At 36.4% G+C, this 25,502-nt stretch overlaps 4 protein-coding genes and 2 long non-coding RNA genes across 7 annotated transcripts; 3 read left to right on the top strand and 3 right to left on the bottom strand.

Moving 5' to 3' along the window:
- Positions 1-3,255: 3,255 nt before the first annotated feature.
- LOC103845331 (transcription initiation factor IIA subunit 1) lies at positions 3,256-4,685 on the top strand. Its single transcript, XM_009122169.3, has 6 exons — positions 3,256-3,614; positions 3,750-3,893; positions 3,960-4,059; positions 4,135-4,235; positions 4,356-4,439; positions 4,518-4,685. The coding sequence occupies exons 1-6, from the start codon at positions 3,492-3,494 to the stop codon at positions 4,539-4,541; spliced, it is 576 nt and encodes a 191-aa protein (XP_009120417.1). The 5' UTR covers positions 3,256-3,491; the 3' UTR covers positions 4,542-4,685.
- LOC103845332 lies at positions 4,260-5,366 on the bottom strand. Its single transcript, XR_628513.3, has 5 exons — positions 5,261-5,366; positions 4,961-5,138; positions 4,801-4,871; positions 4,318-4,726; positions 4,260-4,274 (listed from the first exon to the last, which is right to left on the bottom strand). It is a non-coding gene; the product is annotated as an uncharacterized LOC103845332 (long non-coding RNA).
- A 99-nt stretch (positions 5,367-5,465) lies between these two features.
- LOC103845329 (D-xylose-proton symporter-like 3, chloroplastic) lies at positions 5,466-8,354 on the top strand. The gene is made up of 13 exons (XM_009122165.3): positions 5,466-5,729; positions 5,801-5,904; positions 6,084-6,162; positions 6,242-6,301; positions 6,384-6,450; positions 6,542-6,666; positions 6,734-6,835; positions 6,907-7,287; positions 7,369-7,479; positions 7,548-7,628; positions 7,716-7,814; positions 7,922-8,059; positions 8,142-8,354. Exons 1-13 carry the CDS (start codon positions 5,544-5,546, stop codon positions 8,274-8,276), a joined length of 1,668 nt encoding a protein of 555 aa, XP_009120413.1. The 5' UTR covers positions 5,466-5,543; the 3' UTR covers positions 8,277-8,354.
- Positions 8,131-15,487, bottom strand: LOC103845330 (putative L-type lectin-domain containing receptor kinase II.2). Its single transcript, XM_033282087.1, has one exon. The coding sequence runs from the start codon at positions 10,485-10,487 to the stop codon at positions 8,388-8,390; it is 2,100 nt and encodes a 699-aa protein (XP_033137978.1). The 5' UTR covers positions 10,488-15,487; the 3' UTR covers positions 8,131-8,387.
- Positions 15,488-15,508: 21 nt separating this feature from the next.
- LOC103845328 lies at positions 15,509-19,025 on the top strand. Of its 2 annotated transcripts, XM_009122163.3 has the most exons (4): positions 15,536-15,660; positions 15,982-16,058; positions 16,264-18,428; positions 18,516-19,025. In XM_009122163.3, the coding sequence occupies exons 3-4, from the start codon at positions 16,338-16,340 to the stop codon at positions 18,771-18,773; spliced, it is 2,349 nt and encodes a 782-aa protein (XP_009120411.1). In that variant the 5' UTR covers positions 15,536-15,660; positions 15,982-16,058; positions 16,264-16,337; the 3' UTR covers positions 18,774-19,025. The 2 variants fall into 2 exon arrangements, with proteins under 2 accessions (XP_009120412.1, XP_009120411.1); XM_009122164.3 differs by lacking the exon at positions 15,982-16,058 and having other exon boundaries at positions 15,509-15,660.
- Positions 18,897-25,002, bottom strand: LOC117128972. Its single transcript, XR_004452498.1, has 2 exons — positions 20,031-25,002; positions 18,897-19,995 (listed from the first exon to the last, which is right to left on the bottom strand). It is a non-coding gene; the product is annotated as an uncharacterized LOC117128972 (long non-coding RNA).
- Between the last annotated feature and the right edge of the window lie 500 nt (positions 25,003-25,502).

Raw genomic sequence — 25,502 nt, 5'->3', positions numbered from 1 at the left:
CTTTCTTCTCTCTCTCTCTCTCGTTGTTTCAAGTGAAAGTAGAAATCGAGGCTAGAGTTTGTGGGCCATCCAAATCCCGCAGGTTAACATGTGCCCCATCCTGCAACAAGGAAGCCCGCTACTCTGCGGGCTTACCAAATGTCGGCCTAATTCCATCCCGCAGCAAGCTTACCGGGCAAGATCTGCGGTCCAGATTCCACTTTGACATTTCTACATGTTGTTGTTTTAATGAAATAGATAACACATGTCTTAGAGTTGACAAAAAATATATATGAATAATACATCCAAATTTTGATATATATTACGTAAACGATGACATATGAGTCCTTCTATTAACACTCATGTTTTGATAAAAAGTTGTACACTGGTTAAAAAGAAGCTATGCCCTGGTTTGTCTTAACCTATACAAACTTGCATGTGAGAAAAAACCGATAAACGAAGTTGTTGAGTATATTCCTAACCTCGTACAGAAAAATAATATTTGGAAAACAATTTCAGAATCAAGCATTATACATAGCATGTGAAAATTGACCGTTGCGTTTGTTGTGGTTGCTCATCTGATCTAACACGCCAATATATTAGAGTATAAATGATAGGTCCATTACTTTAAGTCTTTAATCAAAGATATGAATTGTCCTCAATCAATGTTTGGAGAGGGTATATTTCGAGATCAACACGTGTTTACCAAACCCGACATTTTGCAAAATCATAATTTAAAAACAATCTATAATTTTGAATTGACGACTGTCCGGAGAAGAAAAATATAAAGAAGAGTAATTAAAGGTACACATATAAGTCCACAACAGAAAATTCAATTCTCCACGAAAAATGCTTTATTGCTCATGCTTTCCGTCACGACACAAAATGACACTTGTCGATCTATGAAATCCCTTTGAATCTGATTTATTATGTCATATATTACTCTTTCCGTTTCATATTAAGTGTCGTTTTAGAAAAAAAATTTCGTTACAAAATAAGTGTCGTTTTCGATTTTCAATGCAAAATTTATTAATTTTATGCAAAATTTATTTTTCTATTGGTTTAAATATAGTTAGATGTATAGGTAATGGTATTTTTTATAGGAAATGTACAAAATTAATTGTTTATTTAATCCGTATGCCGAAACTTAAAACGACACTTATAATTAAACAAAGGGACTATCAAAGAATACGACTATATTATATGATTATCGAATGATCGAACAAAATGTTCTTAATTCTTGTATACCAAGAGCACAACGTATAAAAAAGTTCGTGGATTGCTATATGCATTCGGTGGAAAAGCTATCATTTCATGCTCAACGTATCCCAATATGTTCAATTCATATCCGACTTATGTCACCGTGAAAAATATACCTGCACTTTCGTAAATTTCAAATAACATACCTCTTATTTATTTTTTTGACGAAATCATACACCAATTACCACATCAGTTGCCATGTTATCTAATTTTGCCAACATATATGCTACGCCAGCTAATTTAGATGACGAGGATGTCACTTGTACAATTTTTTTAAAAGCAAAGTAGTCGTTTTATAAAAAAATCTTTTTAGAAAATGTAAAATTTTATAATTTTATATTATTTAGTAACATATGATCCGTTCTGTCCAAGGCTGAAAGAAACAACTCGAGTCGTTGTCCGTCTCTTCATTGATCCGTAAGAAACAATCAATACACAATTTATTTTATATTATTATCTATATTGTGCTAACATCAATAATCAAAAATATTTCCTACTCAAATTTTGTGGTCGTCTATTTATATCCCTTACTTATCAAACTAATTTTACACAAACTTTTATTTTACAGCTTAAAAAAAACCAAAACAACCCAAACAATCAAAACACCAAAAACTAGAATTTCAAAAAAGACGAATCAATAATGATCACCTCTTTTTTTTTGTCTAATCTTAGAAATAAACTTCAAAACAAATATACCAAACCAATCACCTCAGCTAAAACTCAACGACACATAAATCGAGTCAGCTAAACAAATACAAACTACACGGCCATCTATTTAACAATTTGCAAACTTATTTTTGCAACGACACATACATCGAGTCAGCTAAACAAATACAAACTACACGGCCATCTATTTAACAATTTACAAACTTATTTTCGCAACGACACATACATCGAGTCAGCTAAACAAATACAAACTACACGGTCAGCTATTTAACAATTTACAAACTTATTTTCGCAACAAAGAAGACGAAGACGACAACCAAGATCAGTGAAATTACCTGAACAAAAAAAGCAAAGTAAGTTATGAACTCTGATAAATACAGCTAACAATGATTTTTGTTTACATATTATTCATCAAATAAAAGATAAACAAACACAGCCACAACAAGAGATACAAGAGACAATCCCGACAGACACAAAGGCGGCAACAACATCTCCACATGCTCACTTTTCTTGTCTTATAAAAATAGCTTACATGCCCAATGTCAACATGCCAATGATATTGTCTTCTTATGAAAAATACATAAATTCATTTAAAACTCATTAAAGCTCAAATACTCAGAACTATCAATCATTTTATAGTTATTTTTACAAGTCTTCATGTATTTGTTTTAAAGGTCCGGTAAGAGCAACAAATTTAAAAATAAAATAAAAACATTAACAAACATAATAAGGATAATAAAAATTATTACTTAATGCACACAACTTACATAACTAAACTGGAGAAAAAATATCCAGAAACAAAAAGTATATTCAACAACTTTAATATAATTTATGTACTCTCAACAGTACAATAAACAAATTAAGAAGACAAACAAACAATAAGTCTCAGTGACACAGCAAACAACAACACGAAATATATCAATCACATTACTAACACAGTTTAGTCCTTCATAAGTGGAGAACAATGCATACACAGTTCATCATCACAACTCTAACCCTATAACAATAAAAAAAAACTTGAAAAACAATTCAAAACGCAAAATTTACAACTACAATAACCCTAACAAATATTGAGATGAAACAAAAACTCTGTCCACAACCTCGTGCTTGTGCGGAGGCAATGCCCCTAGTATATACAATAATGAACTTACAATTTGCTCTACTAAATACAATATATCATACTGTACACACATATGCATATATGATAAATATTGAAGCTCAGTAACGTAAGAAATAAATGGAATGATCCAACAACATCCTTCAAAAATTGAAGTACAAAAAAAATAACCAGATCGACACTGTTTAACAAAAACCATGTAAAAGACTACACTTGACTACTTGAGTAATTAAAAGAGTCGAGTGTAAAGATTAAGACTTTTTGGAAGACAAAAGGGCTATTGACTGGGTGAAAATGGGCTTTAAAAAGCCCACATGCTTCAGATAATCGGCTCGGAAGATTAACCGACTTTACAGCTTATGATCATGATTATAAATACGCGTGTGATGCGGCCGCAACCTATTTATACCCTCAAAACTTTCAATCCTTTCGCTTTCCTTTCTTCTTCTTCAGAGTCGACTGTTTCGGAATGGACGCGAGCAATACAAGCGACGCCTACATTAGAATCACCAACGATGTTATCAGCAAGTCTCGAAACGACCTCGTCTTCACTGGAGAACTCGATGAGTCTGTTCTTACCGAGCTTCATTCGGTTAGTTGACAATCTCTCAACTGATCGATCTTGATTTCGCTTTACATATATAATCCTCCGAAGTTGCTTGCTTGGCTTTTCTTAAGCTGTAAGTTAGGGTTTTTCGAAACTGATTATGATACTCTTTGTGTATAGATTTGGAGAAGGAAGATGATACAAGCCGGAGTCATAAGAGGAACCATAGAAACATCTTCTCCTCCGATTCAGAATCCAAATCCTTTGCATGGATATGCTCAGAATAAGAGTGGGATTGACTCTGATCCGCAGTTTCCATCCACGGTATGGTTCTCTTTGGTCATAGATAGTTCTTGTGTTTGAGTCACGGATTATTGAAAACGTTTTCAGGAGCTTTCGATGTCGATAAAGAACGAGGGTGAAGGACTTTACATTCCTCAGCAAGATGGTGCTAGTGATGATATAAAGCCAAGCGCTTTTGCTCCTCATGGTAAAGTTTCAGATGTGATATGTGTGGGTTTGTTGTGAAGAAAGTGTTACCCTTTTTTACTGAATGATGATGTAGATGATGATGATGAAAGTTTGAACGAGGATGATGATTATGAGGAAGATGATATCAATGATGATGAGGATATTCCGCATTTGATCATGTGTCAGTTTGATTATGTAAGGTTTATTTCTTCGTTGCTGCTGCAAATTCTTAAACTTTAAATACCATTTTATTCAACTACTACCGTTATTCTTAAACTTTAAATACCATTTTATTCAACTACTACCGTACCGTAGGTAAAGAAGCGTAAGAACAAGTGGGAGTGCAAACTCAAAGCTGGGGTTATGCAAATCAACGAAAAGAACATTCTTTTCTCTGAGGTCGGACCAACTTCTTGATAATGGAGGATTTAACATTTCACTTGGCTCACATATCTTCTTACTTTTTTTTTTTTGCAGACCAAAGGAGATTTTACCTTCTAAGAGAAGCCTTATGTGATCTGACTCTTTTTCGCTAGACTTTCTACTGAATAAATGCAAACTCTTAATGTACATAACATTGTTTTGGCTTTGTTCCAATACATTGGTTGCAATGGAGTTAATAAATGGAAATTACAAATTTGAATCCGTTGGTTCTTAATGCAGCACTAGTACTCTTCTTCTTTTACCTGTTTCATATCAAACAGAAATAAAGAGCCTGAGAAAACAACCGAATAAGATGTGATGATTAATTGTGTTTTACCCATCATCGCAACCCGCAACCACATTGTCATCCCTTGATGCGATACTTGCAAGCAACATTCCACTGCGAAACTGTTATTAAAAGTGAGACCAATCAGTTGGGACCGTTTATGAAAAAAAAAAACAGTCAGAAACCAAGCGATCAACATAAAGAACCAAACCTCTCCTTCTCTCTTGGTTGCAGAAAGAATCTTCAAGTCCATGAGAAGTGTCCTGTATCGAGCTTCAAAAGGCTGGCCACTTCACATTCCCACCACGCACACGGATCCTCCTAACTGTCTTGTTCCCCAAGTTAGGTATGCATCAATCAGTCAACAAGGATTATGCTACAAACAATGACTGAGAGAGCCAACCAAAATCAAAGAACACGGGAAGTAAAATGAGTCCTTCTAAAATTAAAAAAAAACAGGGGATTACACCAGAAAAAAATTAATATAAAACACGGGAAGATACGATTTTACCTCCACGGAAGGAGAGAAAAGTTCGAAGAAAGACCCTGCTGTTCACGTACTCTGCTGTTCCACGAGGTTTAAGAATGGCGGAGAAGTTTAAACTATTAAAGAAAAACCCTACTAACTAATTTACATTTTTGCCCTTACTATGAATCGGGAAAGAAAACATACACACACCACACAATATTTTTTTTTTCTGATTATTTATTTTAAATAAATAAATAAAACTTTGAAGAATCAAGAGGACGAGCGATAAGCGTACAAAGTTAGCGGGAGAATCCTCACTCCGATCATGGCTTTCGCTATCTCAACTCAGTCACATTTCGCCATCAGACCCTTGCAACTAAACCAGTTCAAGAACTCTTGTCCCCGTGCCTTCCTCGGCTCCTGTTTCAAACCCAGGCCTGACTCTTCTTACCTCCGTTCCAAGGAACTACCCAAACTGGGTTTAGTCCCTAGACACCGACAAAAGTTCCAGGTGAAGAACAAGACAGGTTTCATGGGTTTTAATTGCTTTTCAAAAATGTTTGATTTGGTTTTCTTGGGTAGGTCGGAGTTGGGACTGGAGGAGAGTTAGCCGACAGTGGAGAAGTAGCTGATTCTGTTGCTTCTGATGCACCTGAGTCATTTTCTTGGTCTTCTGTGATACTCCCGTAAGTATTGATCCTTTTCGATCCATTGAGCTAGTTTAAAGGTTTGGTTTGTTTGTGTAATTATCTTAATCTGTGAGCAATGGCTTATGTATTATCAAATGTTAAAAAAAAAGTATTTAGCTAGACTGAGCTTTAGGCTTAACACTTGATTTTAACAGTCATTTTTGCTTGAATCTTAGGTTTATATTCCCGGCTTTGGGAGGGCTATTGTTCGGGTATGATATTGGAGCAACCTCCGGTGCTACCCTCTCACTTCAGGTTTTGAATTAAGTTATCTTCTTTTGTTTGTTAGCTGCTAGCTACAAAGCCTAACATCGTTATTATGGTGTTGAAACAGTCAGCTACGCTCAGTGGAACGACATGGTTTAACTTGTCACCTGTTCAGCTTGGACTTGTGGTAATGCTATTATCTAGAGATGCTTCTCCCATATGGAGTTTAGCAGAAAAGTTATAGTCCTTATATGTATCTTGTTGTGTAGGTTAGCGGATCCTTATATGGAGCCCTTCTTGGTTCAACTCTTGTCTATGGCATTGCTGATTTCCTTGGTAACTCTTTTATTCTTTTATTGATTTCTCCTTCTTTGTAACTTGGTTCCAATTCTCTGATTCTGTTTCTTCTTACCATTTTCTTACGAAGGAAGAAGACGGGAACTTATTATAGCTGCTGGTCTCTATCTCCTTGGGTCTCTGATCACTGGCTGCGCCCCTGATCTTAATGTTCTCTTACTTGGAAGGCTTCTCTACGGCTTGGGTATTGGTTTGGTGAGCTCTTGGAACCTTGTCTTGTTTCCTTGTTGATTGCTTACAGTAAACTGGTTTCCTTTGATAGGCAATGCATGGGGCTCCACTCTATATAGCTGAGACATGCCCATCTCAAATCCGTGGAACTCTTATATCTCTCAAAGAACTCTTCATCGTATTAGGCATCCTGGTACACATCCCATCTCTTCCTTTTTCTATGTAATTTCATTTGAACTCTTTTTAACCCCTCTTCCTGCACAGCTGGGTTTTTCTGTTGGAAGCTTTGAGATTGATGTGGTCGGAGGGTGGAGATACATGTACGGATTCGGTACCCCTGTTGCTTTGCTCATGGGACTAGGCATGTGGAGCCTCCCTCCGTCTCCTCGCTGGCTGCTTCTTAGAGCTGTTCAAGGCAAAGGCGCTCTACAAGAATACAAAGACAAAGCCATGGTTGCACTCAGCAAACTACGTGGAAGACCTCCGGGTGATAAACTGTCGGAGAAGCTGGTGGATGATGCGTTGTTATCTGTGAAAACGGCTTATGAAGATGAGGAGAAGTCTGGGGGGAACTTCTTGGAAGTGTTCCAAGGGCCTAACTTGAAAGCTCTGACTATTGGTGGTGGTTTAGTTCTTTTCCAGCAGGTGATTGATTCTTCTTCGTTTGTTGGTTGGTCTTTGGATGAATGTGAGATTTCAACTTATACTCTTGCATCATCTTGATAGATAACTGGACAGCCAAGTGTTCTTTATTACGCGGGTTCGATTCTTCAGACTGCTGGATTCTCTGCTGCTGCTGATGCAACTAGAGTCTCTGTTATCATTGGTGTCTTCAAGGTGCTCATTTCTTTTGTTATTTAAGTATCTGTGTATGCTATATAATTGATAACGTACGTCCTCTGCAGTTACTGATGACATGGGTGGCTGTTGCTAAAGTTGATGATCTTGGAAGACGTCCCTTACTGATTGGAGGCGTCAGTGGCATTGTATGAGTTAACTCTTTTGTTGCCTAAAGTTTCATATTGATACATTGGTTTACTCTTTTTTCTTTTGTATGTTCCAAAAAATTCCAGGCGATTTCTTTGTTTCTACTGTCAGCATACTACAAGTTTCTCGGTGGTTTTCCTCTTGTAGCAGTTGGTGCACTGCTTCTCTATGTTGGTTGCTACCAGGTTTGTATTCTAGCTCTTTTTTGTAGCTGTGGCTACATAGTGTTATCTTGATCGTTCAAGAAGTAGCACCCTTAAAAGGTGTCTGACTGTTTGTTCTTGGGAACCAGATCTCATTCGGACCAATCAGCTGGCTAATGGTGTCAGAGATATTCCCGCTTCGCACAAGAGGGAGAGGGATCAGTCTTGCAGTTCTTACAAACTTTGGATCCAATGCCATTGTCACCTTTGCGTTTTCACCCTTAAAGGTATCTCTCTCTTATGCTCCCTCTGGTTAAAACTCCCTTGAAAGTTTATCAGTAACTTCTGGCTCCCATGCCACCTTTGCAGGAATATCTTGGAGCAGAGAATCTCTTCCTTCTCTTTGGAGCCATAGCATTGGTATCACTCTTGTTTGTAGTTCTAGTAGTCCCTGAGACCAAGGGTCTTAGTCTGGAAGAGATTGAATCTAAAATCTTGAAGTGAAATGTTACAAAAAAAACATGTATGTTATTGTAAATTCAACAACCAATCACAATACAATCATTCACTTAAGAGACACAACATTGTAGCAGAATAAAAGTTTGCTTGCAGGCTTCAACGACCACCATATAGGACTGTAACATCTTCAAAAGAGAAGTTAGCTAATGAGGAGGTTTCAGGCTGTTGTGTTACAGTTTCATTGCTTATATTTGGCATACCAAATCCAGCTGTATCATATGATATGCTCGGAACATTGACATTTCCTTCAAGATATTGTACTATAAGTCTCATACTTGGTCTATTCTCTGGGTTGCTCTGAGAACAAAGCATGCCTAGCTTCAAAAGCATCTTGACCTCGTCAGCTTTAAAGTTTCCTTCGAGTTTACTGTCAACAGTAACCATTAAACTATCTCTGCTTCCACAAATAGCAACCCACTTAAGTAGAATCATTTGCTCAGGGGGTCTCTCAGGGTCTACTGGCCTTCTTCCGCAAACCACCTCAAGTATAAAAGCTCCAAAGGCATAGACATCAGTCCAGGTAGTGGTCACACCCATTGCAGTTAGCTCTGGAGCCATGTAGCCAATGGTTCCAACCACACGCGTGGCTTGGAGATTCTCGCCGCGATCATGGAACCTTGCAAACCCAAAATCTCCTAACCTTCCATTAAGATCAGCATCCAAAAGAATGTTGCTAGCTTTGATATCTCGGTGTAGCACAACTTGTTCCCAGTCTTCATGAAGATACAAAAGAGCAGATGCTACTCCCTTGATTATGTTCAATCTCTGAGACCAAGTGAGGTTTTGGTTGTTGAACAAGTAGTTATCTAGGCTCCCATTTGGCATGTACTCATAAACCAAAAGCAGTTCACCTCTCCTTCTGCAGTAGCCAAGGAGCTGAACCAAGTTCTTGTGCCTTAGCCTTCCCATGCTAGCTATCTCCGCGACATACTGTTTCATCCCTTGCTCTGCATCGTGGTAGACTCTCTTAACCGCGATTTGTGTACCAGAGGGAAGTATTCCCTTGTAAACTTTTCCAAAACCTCCAGCTCCAAGTAGCTGATTCTCCTTAAAACCCTTGGTTGCTTTGTATAGGTTCCTGAAGGAGTACCTCTGGGGACTATATTCCTTTTCCCATTGTTCAAGAACCTCAGCATACTTCTTTTTCTTGTAAAGAAGATACACAACTCCTCCTAGTACTATTAGCAAAGTTCCTGCTATAGTAGTGCCTAGAATTAAAGCAAGGCTAGAGCCTTTAGACCTTGACTTTGGTGGAGAGGTTGGTGGCAGAGTGGGTGGCGGCGGAGATGATGGTGGTGGTGGAGGTGGTGGAGGTGGATTTGGGGGATCCAAAACCTTTGACAAGTCAAGGCTTTCTGCTTGTCCACCTTTCTTGAAACTCCATGCAAGAATATATTGGTCACTTCTGAGTGTGCCTGTGGATCCAGAGAAACCTACAAACATGGTTTCATTGAAAATTTCTGAAATATTGATGGTTTTTGACAAGAGAGGCACCCTTGGTTTGATGGAACTTGACAAGAATGGTGAAACTGGCTTTGGAGTTGGTACAGGAGCTAAAGTTACATTAAGCCGCTTCTCTATTCCATCATAATCTATCCAGATGAGGATACTATTTCCACTAGCAAGCAGCAGGGTTATGTTCTTCCCCTCTGTATGATTATAGTAACTAGCATTGGCAGATACGACCGAGATTTTGCTGTTTATATCAATCCCCACGTGGTTACTACTTATGTCAAGTGCTTCAGGGCTATCATTAGTATCAAGCTCTACCGCCAGGATGTGGTTTGTAGTTTTGTTATCATTTGCTGTGCTGAATAGCCCTAACCCTGAAGTTTCAGTGCCGTTATACCTGAGGTCTGTGGTAGGAGCTACCACAAAAGCCATACCTTGACCGAAAGAAATGGGGCTGTGCAGTGGAAGGATTGCAAAGACAAACTCTGTTGAAAATGAAGACAAACTTGAAGACGAAGTTGTGAACTTCATGGGGGTTTTGTGGAAAGCATGACCGGTGCTCTTGGTTGTATTACCTGTAATCTGCAATACGCCATCTTCAATAGTTGCCATTCCATCACGGTACAGGTCTGCTTTCCTGAAGTCATAATGCACAAACTGAGTACCGCCTTGAGCTAACACCAATGGTGTTACATGGATACAAATTAGTATCCAGACACATATGTGTCCTAAAACTCCAGCCATCTGGAACAACAATGATCTCCCCTCTCTCTCTCTCTGCCTTAGCTTGTGAATCTTAGATTCTTCTGCACTCTCTTTTACATGAGAATTATGTTTTCTATCTCCAGAAAACCCTGAGCTGACCTTTACTTGGAAGACACTAGCAAAGAAAAGTTATTCCTTCTGAATTGGTAAGATAACAATGCTTATGTCATCACTTAGATGTTTCTTACAGTCATGTTGGTTAATTACTTTTCCAGTCTTATATATATTCAAGATAAGTCATGGGTACAACACTATGTGATTTTATGTCTGCATCTTTGCTTGTTGCTATCTAGCCAGTGGATTATACACAAGACTGAAGATTCAAGCTGCGATCTTATTTGTATTGACCTGAATTAGTATATACCATCATGCCCTGAGGCAAGATGAAGTAATTAAATCTATTGAGTTTTTACTTACTATTTATGCATGTGAGTTTCATTCATATGAAAATTTTATTTAAATGAGGTTTTAAATAGTCAAAGTCCTATGTAAAACTTGGTTACTCTACATACGTGCACACATCTTTCATTCCGAATAATAGTCTGAATGGGTTATTACAAAACATATTCTGAATCAAGAAATACTAGTTGGGTGTAGTTTAAAACATATTCTAAATCAAGAAACACTAGTTGCATGTAGTTTAGTTGTTTTACTTGCTCAACGATGGTGGCACTGTTATAAAATTTGTATAAGTTGAAGAAGCCTCCTGCAGATGACAATGGAGCTCCTGATCTGACCTATTCTGTTCGGCAATAAGTACCTTTCTCGGTCACATTGGATAAGATATTTTGACTTGGCTCAAAGAACATATATTTTCAACGGATGCCAGAAGAACAAAACGTCTTACATTCTTTTCAGTCATTAGAAATTGACAAGTAGACAACAAGCCAGGGGTTTGACTTTGAGTACATTTCTGAATGTTTAGTTTAGTTATTCGATTCAGATCTGGTGACTTCTCTTTTTGGTTGAAATTTTGCGAATGCAGGCGGGAATATAATAACCGATTAACCGAAGATAGATGTAAAGGGAACGGACCAGTGATTTATCCACGGCTATATATGTGCCTGAGGACCAAAAATGGGAGACGCCTAAATTGAACAACAATATGTCAAATGTGACCGCTGTATAAATAATTAATGTGTTCCTATAGTTCTTACATTTACAAACTTACTTGTAACAATCACAATTGTTAGCATAATGAAAGTGTTGAGAAGCAATTGCTTCACCTAGAATGAAAGGTTCTCTCTCCTCCCCCCCTCCCTCGACTTCTCTTTCGTAATCTTCAGTGGTCTCCGGTATACCTCCGGCGCGTGCGCGGTCTAAGCCGCTGCCGGAGGGTTCTCTCTTTACCCTTTCCTCTTTTCCGTTTTTTACCCTGTGATTCGCTCCCTTCTCTCTAGCCGAGATGCGTTCAACCCTAGAAGAAGAACCTCGCCGGTGACGGAGTCGCGACTGGACCCGGTGGTTGTGGTTTGGTTCTCTGGTGTTGAAATGAGGATAGAGAGGAGTTGGTTGAGTCTGGGTCGGCGTTTTAGGGCTTCGCAAGTGGGGGTTTTTCCATATCTACCCTATCTTGGAGGTGACGGCGCGTGGTGGTAGGAGGCCGACTCCTCTCTCTGTTCCGGTGGTGGATCTACTAGATCTGCTCTATTCTGGTCTTCGTCGGAGGTGTGGTGTTCATAGTTTGTTTCGTGGTCTTGCCTTGGCGTCTCGGTAGACCACCGACTCTCTTCTGACGCCGTGAGTGCTTTGGAGTGTTGTTTCCTCGTTGGCGTGCTTCTTCCGGTGGCTTGCCTAGCGCGTGCTAGGGTTACTGGTGTTGGCTTGTGGAGATACGCGGATCTGATGTAACGGTGTGGTTGTCTATGGCCATGCTTGGCAGCTCCGTCGTCATCCCGCTCAGCAGTCTCCTCTACCCGGTTCTTCATCCCGTTTCTTCTGTGATGCAGCCGGCTGCAAATCAGAAGACTGCTTTTTGTTTCAGTTTGTGTAGGTTGGTCCGTGTCTCCATTTCAACCTTAGGCGTGTGAAGAGATTGGTTTCCGGTTCTCGGAATCAGCTATAGGCGAGGTGCTTAGACTGTTCGGGTTGTCTCCGGACTTAAGCTCACCTCAGAGACGCCTTGTGGTGACCGGCACTTCCCAGTGTCGACGGTGGTCCCTAGGACTGTCTCGACAGTGTTGGTTACACTCTTCTTGTAGGCCTTGTGAGCGTGGTCGGGATGTTGTAACAAGCAGTTCATCGAGCCCGTCTTTTTGCTTTCTGTTTGAGAGCCTCCAGGGATGCTTTCGGTCTCAAGCTAGGTAGGTCTGCTGCGGGTTCTCCGTTGTGGGTGCGTGAGAGGAGGATAGTCATCAGATTAGTCAACCATGACTCTTCTTCTTGGTGGCGTTGCATACAGAGCAAGTGCGTTGCAGGAACATGATCTGGGGCTGTCTCCTGTCCATTATTGCTATGGTATGGTGGTGCTTGCTTTCTCTGCCTGCTTGGTGTAGGGCTATGGCGTGTGGCGTTCTTGGGAGTTCTCCTTTCTTTCCGAATAAATGCTCTGCCGTGTCGAGTGGGTGTGCTTGGCCTTTTGTGTTACTGTCTGGCCGTGTTGGCTTCTGCTCTGGAGGTCTGCTGTGAGCTGTTCTCGGCTAAACCAATTCTTAAAGAGCGGTTCATCGGGTAGGCCAATTTTTCCGGGCTCCGTCTCTCGTAATCACCGTGGTTTTTCCTTTTGCGGTAAGCTGTTAGTGCTGATGGAGTAGTGTCCTCTGGTAAGTGGTTTATGCTGTTGTGTCAGCCAGCTTTAGACTAGGAAGTGTCTTTGTTTAGTTGTTTTTCTTCAATTCCTCTGCTTCTCTTTGTCATCTTTGTATTCTGTCAAAAATTTGAAAAACTTGGTAATAATATCTTTACATTTTTACCAAAAAAAAAAAAAAAAAAAAAAAAACAATCACAATTGTGTCCTATGAGGATGAGCTACAGTTTTAATATGTAAAGTCAGTAAATGCTTAGCTTCCAAGTTCCAATGGATGTACATTAATTAAGTTACAGAAGACGGGGAATGAGCAAAGCACCAAAAGGGTTTCTCTTGTGATGTACATAGGTGAGAGCTTGAAGTTACCTTGGTCAGTTTTGATGAGCAAAGCACCAAAACTGACCAAGGTAACACACATACAATTTAGATCCTCCGTATCCAAAGGTGATATCAACTAATAATTGATGACATCATATCCCTGTCGATCGTTTGATTCATTACTTTCTTTTTTAACTTCAGTCTCAATGGAGCACACAAACTAAAAGAAAAAGTGATTAATCTTTTGTCCTTTTATCTTTATCTTTATTTTTATATCCTTCTTACTTTCATTCATCTTTTTGCTTTGTTTTGCTTATGATGAATATCCACTAATGATAAAGTACTTTCTTATTCCTTTATGGGTGTCTCCACGAATTGTGATTCCATCTTGTTCTTAAGGAGTTGAATTATTATTCTTCCTGAATGTTAATTCTCACCCGGAAAATGGTCTGTCTATCCAAATATAAGGACCTAAATCGAATATATAAATTAGAAAATGGCCAAGTAAAAGACATGTCTTTCATATCGTAAGATGTAAACCAGTTTTTGTAGGAAATTTTTGAAAAAACAAGAGACATGAATGTCTCCATATATGTAATGGAGCGTAGTACTAGATTAGAATAGTATAATCACCTATTCACCTTCCATGCTATTTGCTATTATCCACTCCATTTTTTTTCTCTAAAATAGAGTAAAAGTGAATATGGAATAAGGAATGCATCAACCAAATTTCATATCTCACTCTATAATGAAATTTACTGAATAATCTATTTTTTGTTTGTTCATCACTCTATTATAAAGTAGAAAATGAAGTAGTATTGGAGCAATTTTACTCTATTTCCACTTTAATTCATTTTGAATTTTGGAAGAAAAATAAAATTTTACATTGGAGATGTTTTTAACAATTAAATATTCCACATAATGTGGTCGTCAGAAATTTATATTCCAAATGAATTAATACGGCTACATTACATTACAGAAGTATTATCATTATAAGCTTTCTTGGAAACTACGGGTCTCCTCTGATCGTGAGCTGCGTCAGTGGACCATATTAGTCTGTGAAATCAATCCCACGATCATCCCACCAACAGACCTTTTTTTATAGATCTATACACAGTATATAATATAGTTTTCTTACCAAACAACATTAGGGTAAAAAGAAAATTGACCACACAATTGCATTTATTTTGGTGCAGGTCGTGTAAGATATATCTAGAACCAGATATATACTTTACATGTCTTTTTAATAACCTTGAATAAGAATAATTCCATGACGAGTCCACTTAGTAATATGTCATATTTTAAACAGAAATTTAAGTATAAAAATTGTCGTGCGGTGTTGTGCCGTATATAATTTACAAGTTAATTGTCCATAATATTACAACACAAATGGTTTTGTTCAAACAAAATTCTAGTCTTTAGTGAGTTTTTTCCCCGAAATTTTGGAGTTATTTAAAAAATAAAATGATTAGATAACGTAAAATCTGCACAAATAAAGTAAAAATGTGATATGAATCATGTGTTTTTTTCCTTCGAAAAAACCTTGTGTTTTTTTTTATGTGAACCATGTGATGCAATCATGTCTTACGATTATAATTGTCATTAATTTTCCAAAGTATACAAAAGAGACAAGTATTATATTTAACTTTTGTGATAAACCATTACATTATATGCCGTATGTTCAGTTCTATAATTGTTAAAACTTTAAGAAAAGTCACTAAAGTTTTGTATTTTTGTCAGTTTTTAGTAAATCTTTGGCTAATACGCACACGTAAACATGTGCATAATGATAATACACATGTTGGGGACCACCACACGCGAACCATTCCCGCGCCTTCCTCAATCGCGATACAATCTCAACCGCACGTTTTACTCTTTCATTCATTATCCACCGTCGGATCATCTACTTTCTCAGTCACTCTCACACACACTCTCTCTCTAGCTTTTATTGTTTCGGATCTTCACTTTTTTTGCTGATTCATCACTCTCTTCGTCTTCTTCAAGTGAAATTTTTGTTGACTCTCTCTGTGTATCGTCTTCTCCTTCACCGACGATCTGCATATTTTTCCACACATTCGTTGTTCTGAGGTAATTTTTCTTCGAACTTTCTCGGGAAAGTTTCTTCGCTTTGATTCGGTCGAAGTGTTTGCCGTTTCGCTAAGCGAAGAAACGAATCCATAGCTCGTATCATAAGAAGCAAGTGATTTCTTCTAGGTTAATATGATTTTGAGTAGCTAAGCGAATTGTAAACCCTAGGAAATCGATTTCGATTCAAATCGGACATTGATCGTTGATTCCGTCCGAGAACTATTTCGATTTAGGTTGATTCAAAGTATAAATCGTGGATCCGCCAAAAAACCTTTGAATCGAATCGAATCTGAATATATTAATTTGTCGTGCTTGTGAAAGGTGCGCTCATAAATGTGGAAAGGGGGGGCATGATTCAGCTGTTTCTTCGGGGAGATTAGGTCCATGTCCATCGTTAGGTGTGCGCTTTTGTATTCTAGCATTATCTAAAAGATGGATGATTATCATCCTCCATTTTTTTCTGTGTCCACCAAGGACCACTTTTTTTTTTTTTTTTTTTTTTGTAATTTTGATGCTGTGAGCACTCTGAAATGCTTTCCATGTAGCGAGAAGATTCTAATGATTTGATTTTTTGGTTCTTTTGTTGAATTTTTCATGATCCAGGATTTCATCAAGGTATGTTGGTGCTTAAGTGGGATTGATTCAAGGCAGGCTTATGTGAATCTAGTTACTATCCAATGGAGAGGAATAAACCAGCGGAGAGTCGGGCTGGTGATGAGCCTGAACTTCTTAAGTATATGTCGAAGCTGCCGGTTTTCTTGGAGAGAGCTGATACTCATACTCCTCAGGAGAAGCTTTTGAGTGTTGGTGTTCTTGACTGGGACCGCTTGCAGAAGTGGCAGCATAGCCATAACCGAATGATGCCTGTGAAGAGTAGATACCCTTCGGTTGTTTACCAGACAGATGCTTCATTGGTTCCGCATAGGGATGAGTCGTCTGCTGGTCCAAGCAATGCGCATAACCGTCCAAGGAAACATCGTAGCTCACGGCAGTCTAATCTCATGTCAAATCCTGGTGGAGAAACTGTAAGAGAGTATCGAGAAACCATAGGAGGTACACGGAAAAAGAAACATAGAGGCCATAGGAGTTTCGGCATACCTGATGAGCAGCTTGGTCCAATTACTGATGCGCAAGAGGGATGTGAGAAGAAGGACCTGAAAGAGAAGATTGGCCCGAAACTTGGAACTTCAGAGGCTGGCGTGAACATGGAAGTAAACTCTAAGGTTGATGGTAGTAGACGTAAGAAGAGTGAGAAGAAGTCACGCGAAAGAAAGCGATATGATCATGATGGGGAACTCGGTCGAAGCCAGCAGGGGGAAGCTAAGCTCTATGACTCAAGTAAGAAGCTAGGTCGAGAAGAGGCTAAGACCTGCAAGAGAAGTTCGACTAATAAAGTTAGCGTAGGTCATGGTGTTGAAGTAAATTACTGTGCTCAACATTCTTGCTCCTTGCCATGTAAAGCTGACGGCTGTTCGGCAAAAAGTAACATTGCCTTGGCTGATGCGGACCCGAACCGGAATTCAGCTAAAATATCTCAGTGTGTGCCACTCTCAGCAAAAGCAAGTAATACATCTTCAAGAGGTAAGATCTCAGAAGACAGAGCATCATCTTTGTTATCTGTGAAACATTGTGGGGATGAGCCTGCCCAGAGACAAGATTCAACGTCACACAAACCTGTCTCTAAAAAGGGGAGAAGTATATCACCTTTTCAGCGGCTTAGCTTCAGTATGGGTAAGGCCAGCAACACTAACAGTGAACGAGTTGCTGATTCCACCACCCAGCCAGAGTCAATGGCTAACTCCACAAAGACCGTTTCACAAAACTCAGCTCTTTCATCTGGCGTTGACGGCTTAAACTGCAACAAACCGAGCGAAAATGATACAACCACGACAAGCCATTTAAGAAGGTTTCTAGAACCTCTACTGAAGCCAAGAGCAACTCACTCCGACAATTCTGTGGAGGGGCCTAGAGGTCAAGGTGTTCAAAGAATAAAATTGGGTATCAAAGGTTGCAGATCAGTAAATGTGAATGATTCAGCTCACGAGAAGAAGGTAGGATCATCCATGGTTCGAGCTGTTCTGCGGGTAACAGTTAAGAACAATCAGCCACTCTTTACATTTGCAGTGAACAAAGAAACCGACATTATTGCTGCCACCCAAAAGAAAATGGGAAGCTCGGATGAGGGTGAATGCACTAGCGTTTATAGTTTCTTCTCTATCAAAGACCATAAGAGAAATAGCGCATGGTTAAACCAAAGAAGCAGAGGCCAAACTCATGGTATCATCTCTGATGTTGTTGCTCAGATGCGGGTTTCTAGCTCTTTCCGGTCTGGTTTCATCAGAGAGTTTGTTCTCTTCTCTGTAGAACTTGATCAAGAGAGCACGGAAAAGTCTGATGTTCAGTTGAAAAACGAGCTGGCTGCGATCATCGTGAAGATGCCAAGATGGTTTAACAGGAGGGCATCAGTAAACACGGTTCATGATCACACTGCACTCAGTAAAGGGTTCGGAGATCCAATCAAAGATAGGGCTTTTGATCAAGACATTAGTGCTACGGTCATACTTCAAAGCGGGGTTCACAGTATGCCTCATAAAGGAGGCCCGTCGTCTTTGATCCAGCGATGGAGAACAGGTGGTTCTTGCGATTGTGGAGGCTGGGATATGGGCTGCAATCTCATAATCCTTACAAACCAGCACAACAACTCATGCAAGAATTCAACAACCTCAAACTCACCACCCTCTTCAAACCGTTTCGAGCTTTACTTTCTGGTACAGACCCAAATCGAATTGCTCTCTCTTCCACATCAAAACCAAAATGTTTGTTTCATCATCAAATTCCTGCGTTTCTTTTTTCAGGGAGAACAAGCAGAAGAACATCCATTCTTGAGCTATAAACCAATCAAGGAAGGGTTATATTCAGTTGTCTATGATTCATCCCTTTCTCAGCTACAAGCTTTCTCCATATGTATGGCACTTGCAGAGAGTAGGAAAATGACAGAGATCACCCTTGAGCAAAAAAGCTCATGTGATGAACGTAAAGCCAGAGCGGAAACCGTGCCTAATGGCAATACCATCGGGTATGAAGCCCCACTCTCACCTGTTGGGCGGGTCTGAAGTTTATATTTTTACTTCCTACCCAAATATTTTTACTTCCAAGTATGTGAAAAAGTTAATGTTAAGCCTAGGATAAGAAAGATAGTTTGCAGGAAATAAGAAAGCAGCAAAGATCTCTCTTTAAAGTAGCTTAGTTTTTTTTTTTGTCGTCTAAAGAAAGTAGCTAGTTTAATGGTGTAGCAATGATCTTGCCAACTCTTAAGTGTGAATATTTTATATATCTTATATCCATATATGTATAATGTTGGTCTACTTTCTTGCTGGGAAAATATTTGATTGCTTGAAAATTTTAAAGGGCCTTTTTATATGTTTTCATGTGACCCATTGTCATGATGAGTCTCTTTCTTTTGAGGCAGCTAATATCAGAATTGGATTCTATTAAATACATTTTTCATGTCTGAAGAGTGAAGATGTGTCTTTTTATTCTAAAAAGTACATAGATATTTAATAGGTTATAATCTAAAAATTACATAGATATTTAATAGGTTATAAAAATGTCTAAAAATGGTTATACTCATTCTAAAAACTGCATAGGTTTTAATGAGTTTTTCATATCTATTTATATACATTTTAAAATAATCTTAAATGTATTTAAAATATTTGGATAATTTGATTTGTTGGATAATTTAATTATTTCGTACTATTATATATATAAGATGTTTTGGTGCATTTTAGGCTGGTTTGTTTTTCGGATTTCTGATAAAAACGTTCAAACATATTTAAATAACTTTATTTATTAATATATAAGTATTAACAAAAGAGAAACCAAAACAATTATGTTTATTTATGCACATTTAAATTTATGCTTGAGTTTAATATGTGTGTTATTTATTATTGAATCTTTAATTACACACTTAAACGAAAAAAAATTGTCAGAGATTTTAAGTGACTCTTTTAAATCATTTAAGTGAACTACTACATTTACCTAAATGAAAAACTGCAACTGATTAAATGAAACAAAGCAATTGTTCGTGATTGCATCTTTTGGTGAAACCAAAACAATTATGTTTATTTATGCACATTTAAATTTATGCTTGAGTTTAATATGTGTGTTATTTATTATTGAATCTTTAATTACACACTTAAACGAAAAAAATTCTCAGAGATTTTAAGTGACTCTTTTAAATCATTTAAGTGAACTACTACATTTACCTAAATGAAAAACTGCAACTGATTAAATGAAACAAAGCAATTGTTCGTGATTGCATCTTTTGGTGATGGGCTATTGCAATCTTTTTTTTTTTGACAGTGATGGACATATTGCAATCATTTGTTATAAACCTGTAATTATTGGTAATTATAGCATTTAGTAATGAGTTTTTGCAATTTTTGGTGTTAGTCATTTTAACCAGCAATGTTTGGTTGTCAATTATCGCAACTCTTAGTCTTTTATATAAGGAATTATGGGTAATGACATATCACAACTAATCACAACTAAAATAGCAACATATAAATTAATAAAAATCACAAATAGATATAAGAAATGGAGAGTTTCATTGTTAATGTTCATCAAAAATCAATTTTTTGAATACATAAAATGTAAATAATGCACACAAAAAGAATGTGTGATTTATCAATAAAAATAGGTATTGTACAAGATCTCTTAAATTTATATGGTAACTTTAAGAGATCTTGTACAATAGTAACAATACATACTCCATAATATGTAGGCATTAACCAATTCTCCAAGAAGTTACTCACAATGTCCTTGAACAGCTTCATTCTGTGATTTCTCAGCCGCAACCGAGTTTTCTCATAAGATCAAAAACCTGGTGAACACAAGACATATGTAAGCAAATTCATCCTGATTTTCTTATTAGCACAAGGTGATAATGAAGTCCCAGGTCTGGAACAATCTTCTTGATTTACACCCCCAAACTTCTAATTGTGCACTACAAAATTTTCAAATACAAATGAACAACAAATATATGCATTCAAAATTTCTAAATACATTCTAAAATGATCTAAATAAGCTAAAATAATTGATAAAACTCACTAAAATAGTGAGAGATATCAGTTACCAACATAGAAAACTTTTAGATTTTGTTTTCTTTTCCCTTTAACTTAGATTAAATTAGTTATCATTATCAATCTTTTTTTTTAGAAATTTTGTCCACGAAATCATGTACACAACCCTCTCATCCAAGGGCAAAACTAAAACAAAAACACTAATTTACTCGGTAAAGTAGCAAGATATATATCCACAAATCTGATATCCACAACTTATTTATGATACAAAAGAGTTAACTTACTCATTAAAATAACAAAATATATGTCTACAAATCTGATATCCACAACTCGTCCGTCATAGTTTTTCCGTTCATATCTACAATATTAATATTTATCATACTATCCACATATGAACTCACTTTTTGCTGATTTTATTTTAGGTACCAACTCAGCTATTTGCTGTGAATTTACCAAAGACAAATTATTTCACGTTCCAAATCTACATTTTTTCAACATTGTTTTTCCTTTATATATGTCCGCATTTTGTTCGTTCACACTTTTCAACATGGATACATTTATTTTTTATAAATGTTAAATATATAAAATATATATACGAAAATGCAAGTTAAAATATAGAGAAAAAGATCTGTAATTTATTATAAATATTATATTCAAATTAACATCAATTTTGAGAAAAAGCTAATATAAAAACAAGGGGATGAAAAATAATGACATAAGAAATATCTAACTAAACTATTTTTTTGTTTTCTGGTTGGGTCTCTATATTTCTTTTTTCAAGAAGTAAAACAAACCTCAACCATATTTTGATTGTCTCTTTTAGCTAACTATTTATCCTAACTATCAACAAACCCAACAATATTTGATTTTTCTTTTTTTTTTGGTTAGACAGGAGGGAAATTTTGTCCAAATAGTCTTTTGGAGTCCGTAAAAGTGCCCAACAAGCAAGATGTGCTTTAGGATGTAAAGAAAGTGAAAATGTGTTTTAAAGAGTAATGCATAATGTTGATCTATTTTCTAGCTGGGAAAATCTTTGGTTTCTGGACCCTCAATAGCCTGAATCTGAAAAATAAAAGGGCATTTTTTATATGTTATCAGGTGACCCATTGTCATGATGAATCTCATTCTTTTGAGGCAACTAAAATCGGAATTGGATTCACAAGAACCATGTTTTTAAACATAACCCATCTGGGCAGACATGTTTGATTGTCTTAAAAACTAATAGACAAATAGATAAGTCGTGGTTTTGCATAAATTTGAGATTTTGTTTAGTTCATCTTTAAGACTTTATAATCTATTAAAGTCAAAAGATTCTATAGTTATATGAAAACAAGAAAAATGTTCACATCGTTCACGTGAAGTTGTTTTTCTTTTCACAAAGACACTGAGAAACAGAGTGGATTTTATAGCTTTATGCACTTTGAACACACAACAAGCAACATGGTAGACCCATCAAACATCTAATTTTGCCATATGCCAAAAATAAGACTAAGATTCACATATTTTAGAGATTATCCGAGATTTCACAAAAAATAATATATATATATATATATATATTATTTTTTTCTTTGTCAAATCGATTATTTGGATGTCCATTTTGAATGATTTAAATATTATTGATCAAAGTTAGCAATTGTAAGTTTGTAAACATATAATGTTGTTGGGTCAACTTATTTACTAAATTAGTAAAATGTTATGTTATGGTCTAAAAATTGTTGTTGGAAATCAATTATAATAGTAAGGAACTTATTATCCATATTCCGGTACTGAATTCTGATGGTGTTATTTATTATTTTTTCTGAACCAAAATTATTGTGTCAAGTTTTCCACCTTGCCAGCTTGTTACTATCATCTTTTTAGATTCTTTTTTACAGGGATCCGCCGTACTCCATCATTGCATGTATCAGTGTATCTAAATATATAGTAATAAATGCATACCATTATGTGCTTATAGAACATATTTCAAATCTACTTTTTGTGTTCTTAACAAGACTAGGACTTTATTTCTTTTGTTTAAGAACAAATACTACGGGAATATATTGTAATTACACCATTACACTATAATCTCCGTCTACGTCGCTGCATGCGGATAGTTAGAACGTGGTTAAGAACAGACGAGTAATGTGTACTTCTCTTTAGACTCGAAGTTGAGTGGACGAAATATGTACTGTAATTGTTAACATCTTCTGATCGTTTTTCGTGTCTATTATCTTTTTGTGTAAAGGTATCTTGTAATTGGTCTTTTCAAACCCCTCTGAAACATATATATTTTCTTGAGCCAAGGGTCGAAGCCAGTTTTTGACACATGCAATTCTAACTCTCCAAAATAAACAACACTCCATTGTTCGAATTAAGACTATCTTCCCGCTTAGGTGGTCCTGACTTGGTCACTTAAGAGCATCTTAATTTAGGCTAAAATGTGTCCCCCAGAGGACAACAAACATCTCCTTGGCACACGCGTGAAGTCACCTTCTATTACTACTTACTTCTTTACCATATTTATCTCCAAGATCCTCTTTGTCTCCACCAACCAACATTAATTGCTCTTATAACAAAATAATACTAGTATGTATATTAATAAAAACAAAAGTTGATTCCGATATGTGATAAAGTAAACTTGGCAAAACGAAATTTATAAGAAGATGGGGTTTCGCGGTGTAATACATTATACACATATGATGATTGATAGTATATATTATATGTCAACAAAAGCTTTTGACTGGTGTTTAAAATGCTCTGTGGACCTCTTTCGTTTTTTGTTGGGTCACCGATCTGCGTCATTTAAGCTGGAAAGTTTTTCTTGTGTGTTTAAATGCGCTTATATTATACGTTAATTAAAAGGTAAAATTAAAATGGTAAAATTGTTGATCAAATCCGGATTTCAAAATCTGTTTTTTTTTTTGGCAACAAACGGCTATTCTATTACTCAAACATGAGGTGGTCTGGGTAACCAGACTGGAATAAAACAAACAATAAAACAAAGTAATCTGTGAAAAGATCGAACATTCCTAACTAAAGAATCATCAATCTCATTCTGCGTTCTTGGCACGTAGATGATCTTGAAATCCGAATAACACATCAGGATGATTTGAATGACTTCCAGCTCCGTTGAAAAGTTTGGCCATGCTTTGGAGTCTTTTATCATCGTAATCAGGTCCTTGCAATCTGTTCTAAAATTTTGACAGTTTGAATGCTGAAGCATACTTTCCAGCTAGATATTATGGTCTAAAAATCTTATAAATGAAATATTTAGAGTGAACATGTATACAGCTAGATATTTTTAGAGGTGCGATTTACAATATTTTTAAAACAATGTACTTTTATTGTTTAATGGTGAATCAAATGCCACACAAACATTCACTATATTTAGAGTCATCATATCAATGTTTAAAGCTTTTATGATATGGTGGTTTTAGACATCTTTTTTTTGCTTTTTTTTTTGTTGACAACGGTGGTCTTAGAGCATCTCCAATGTATTACTCCATATTTTACTCTAAAATGGTGCAACACCAAAATGAAGTAAAGTTTTACTCCAATGTATTACTCTATTTTCTACTCCAAAAATAATATATTTTATTAATAATTGTTAATATTACTTTATATTTATAAAAAATTACTAATTAACCCCAACTAATTTATGTTTACAAAAATTCCTTAAAAAATTATTTAAAATTAAACAGTTATTATTAAAAAATACAAAAAATCATAAAAATAAAATAAAAGACAGTATATAAGTTGGTTTAATAGTGGCATTAGAATATTTTTCCCACAATGATCAACTAATACATTTCGTAATGAAACATAAGCTTCTTTATCTTTGATATTCCTAAATCGAAGAAAATTTTGAAATCATACATTTTCATCTTATGTAATTTTGATATATGGAAGTGTAGCTTCTCTTCCAAGTTTAGTTGGTGCATCAAATTCACGTTCATCCTTAATTATCATGTTATGTAAAATTATACATGTAGTCTTGATGTCATGTAGCAAATTTTTTTTCCAGAACCAAACATGTCTTTTCACAATAGCGAAACACAACTATAGATCCTTTTATGTTATCTTTATTTTATATTATTATTTTTTGATTATAGTATATATTTTTATGTAAAATTATTAAATAATGGAATATCTTGTTTATTTATGTTATTGTATCGTTTTAAAATATTATTTAAGTAAGAAATAAAAACATTAAAAATTTAAAGGACCAATTCACAAATAAAAAAAGTTCAACATCAAAATGGAGTAATAAGTAAGATTACTCCATAAATGGAGTAACCCTAGTCATTACTCCATTTTGGAGTTGAAAATGGAGTGGGGTTGGAGAAGATTTTACTCCAAAATGATGTTTGAAGTAGAAAATGGAGTAGGGTTGGAGATGCCCTTAGAGCATCTCCAATGTATAACTCCATTTTTTCCTCTAAAATGGAGTAAAAGTGAAAATGAAGTAAAATTGCTCCAACCCTACTCTATTTTCCACTCCATAATGGAGTGATGAACAACCAAAAAAAATATTACTCCATTTATGGAGTAAATTTCATTATGGAGTGAGATATGAAGTTGGATTGGATCATTTCTTACTCCATATTCACGTTTACTCCATTTTAGAGGGAAAAATGGAGTAGGGATGGAGATGTCTTTAGAGCATCTCCAATGTAAAACTCCATTTTTTCCTTCAAAATGGAGTAAAAGTGAAAATAGAGTAAAATTGCTCCAATCCTACTCCATTTCCCACTCCATAATGGAGTGATGAACAAACAAAAA

The sequence above is a fragment of the Brassica rapa genome, chromosome A10 (genome assembly GCF_000309985.2).
Source record: "Brassica rapa cultivar Chiifu-401-42 chromosome A10, CAAS_Brap_v3.01, whole genome shotgun sequence".
In the NCBI taxonomy this organism is placed as follows: domain Eukaryota; kingdom Viridiplantae; phylum Streptophyta; class Magnoliopsida; order Brassicales; family Brassicaceae; genus Brassica; species Brassica rapa.
This window is presented reverse-complemented; position numbering and strand designations above follow the sequence as displayed.

What these genes read in the sequence shown, in the direction of transcription:
- LOC103845331 (XM_009122169.3), top strand. Translation starts at nt 3,492, where the DNA reads ATGGACGCGAGCAATACAAGCGACGCCTACATTAGAATCACCAACGAT. An exon ending in ATCCGCAGTTTCCATCCACG is followed by an intron (nt 3,894 to 3,959) that starts GTATGGTTCTCT and finishes AAACGTTTTCAG; the next exon opens with GAGCTTTCGATGTCGATAAA. An exon ending in AAGCGCTTTTGCTCCTCATG is followed by an intron (nt 4,060 to 4,134) that starts GTAAAGTTTCAG and finishes ATGATGATGTAG; the next exon opens with ATGATGATGATGAAAGTTTG.
- LOC103845329 (XM_009122165.3), top strand. Translation starts at nt 5,544, where the DNA reads ATGGCTTTCGCTATCTCAACTCAGTCACATTTCGCCATCAGACCCTTG. An exon ending in TGGTCTTCTGTGATACTCCC is followed by an intron (nt 5,905 to 6,083) that starts GTAAGTATTGAT and finishes CTTGAATCTTAG; the next exon opens with GTTTATATTCCCGGCTTTGG. An exon ending in GTTTAGTTCTTTTCCAGCAG is followed by an intron (nt 7,288 to 7,368) that starts GTGATTGATTCT and finishes TCATCTTGATAG; the next exon opens with ATAACTGGACAGCCAAGTGT.
- LOC103845330 (XM_033282087.1), bottom strand. Translation starts at nt 10,487, where the DNA reads ATGGCTGGAGTTTTAGGACACATATGTGTCTGGATACTAATTTGTATC.
- LOC103845328 (XM_009122164.3), top strand. Translation starts at nt 16,338, where the DNA reads ATGGAGAGGAATAAACCAGCGGAGAGTCGGGCTGGTGATGAGCCTGAA. An exon ending in GTTTCGAGCTTTACTTTCTG is followed by an intron (nt 18,429 to 18,515) that starts GTACAGACCCAA and finishes TTCTTTTTTCAG; the next exon opens with GGAGAACAAGCAGAAGAACA.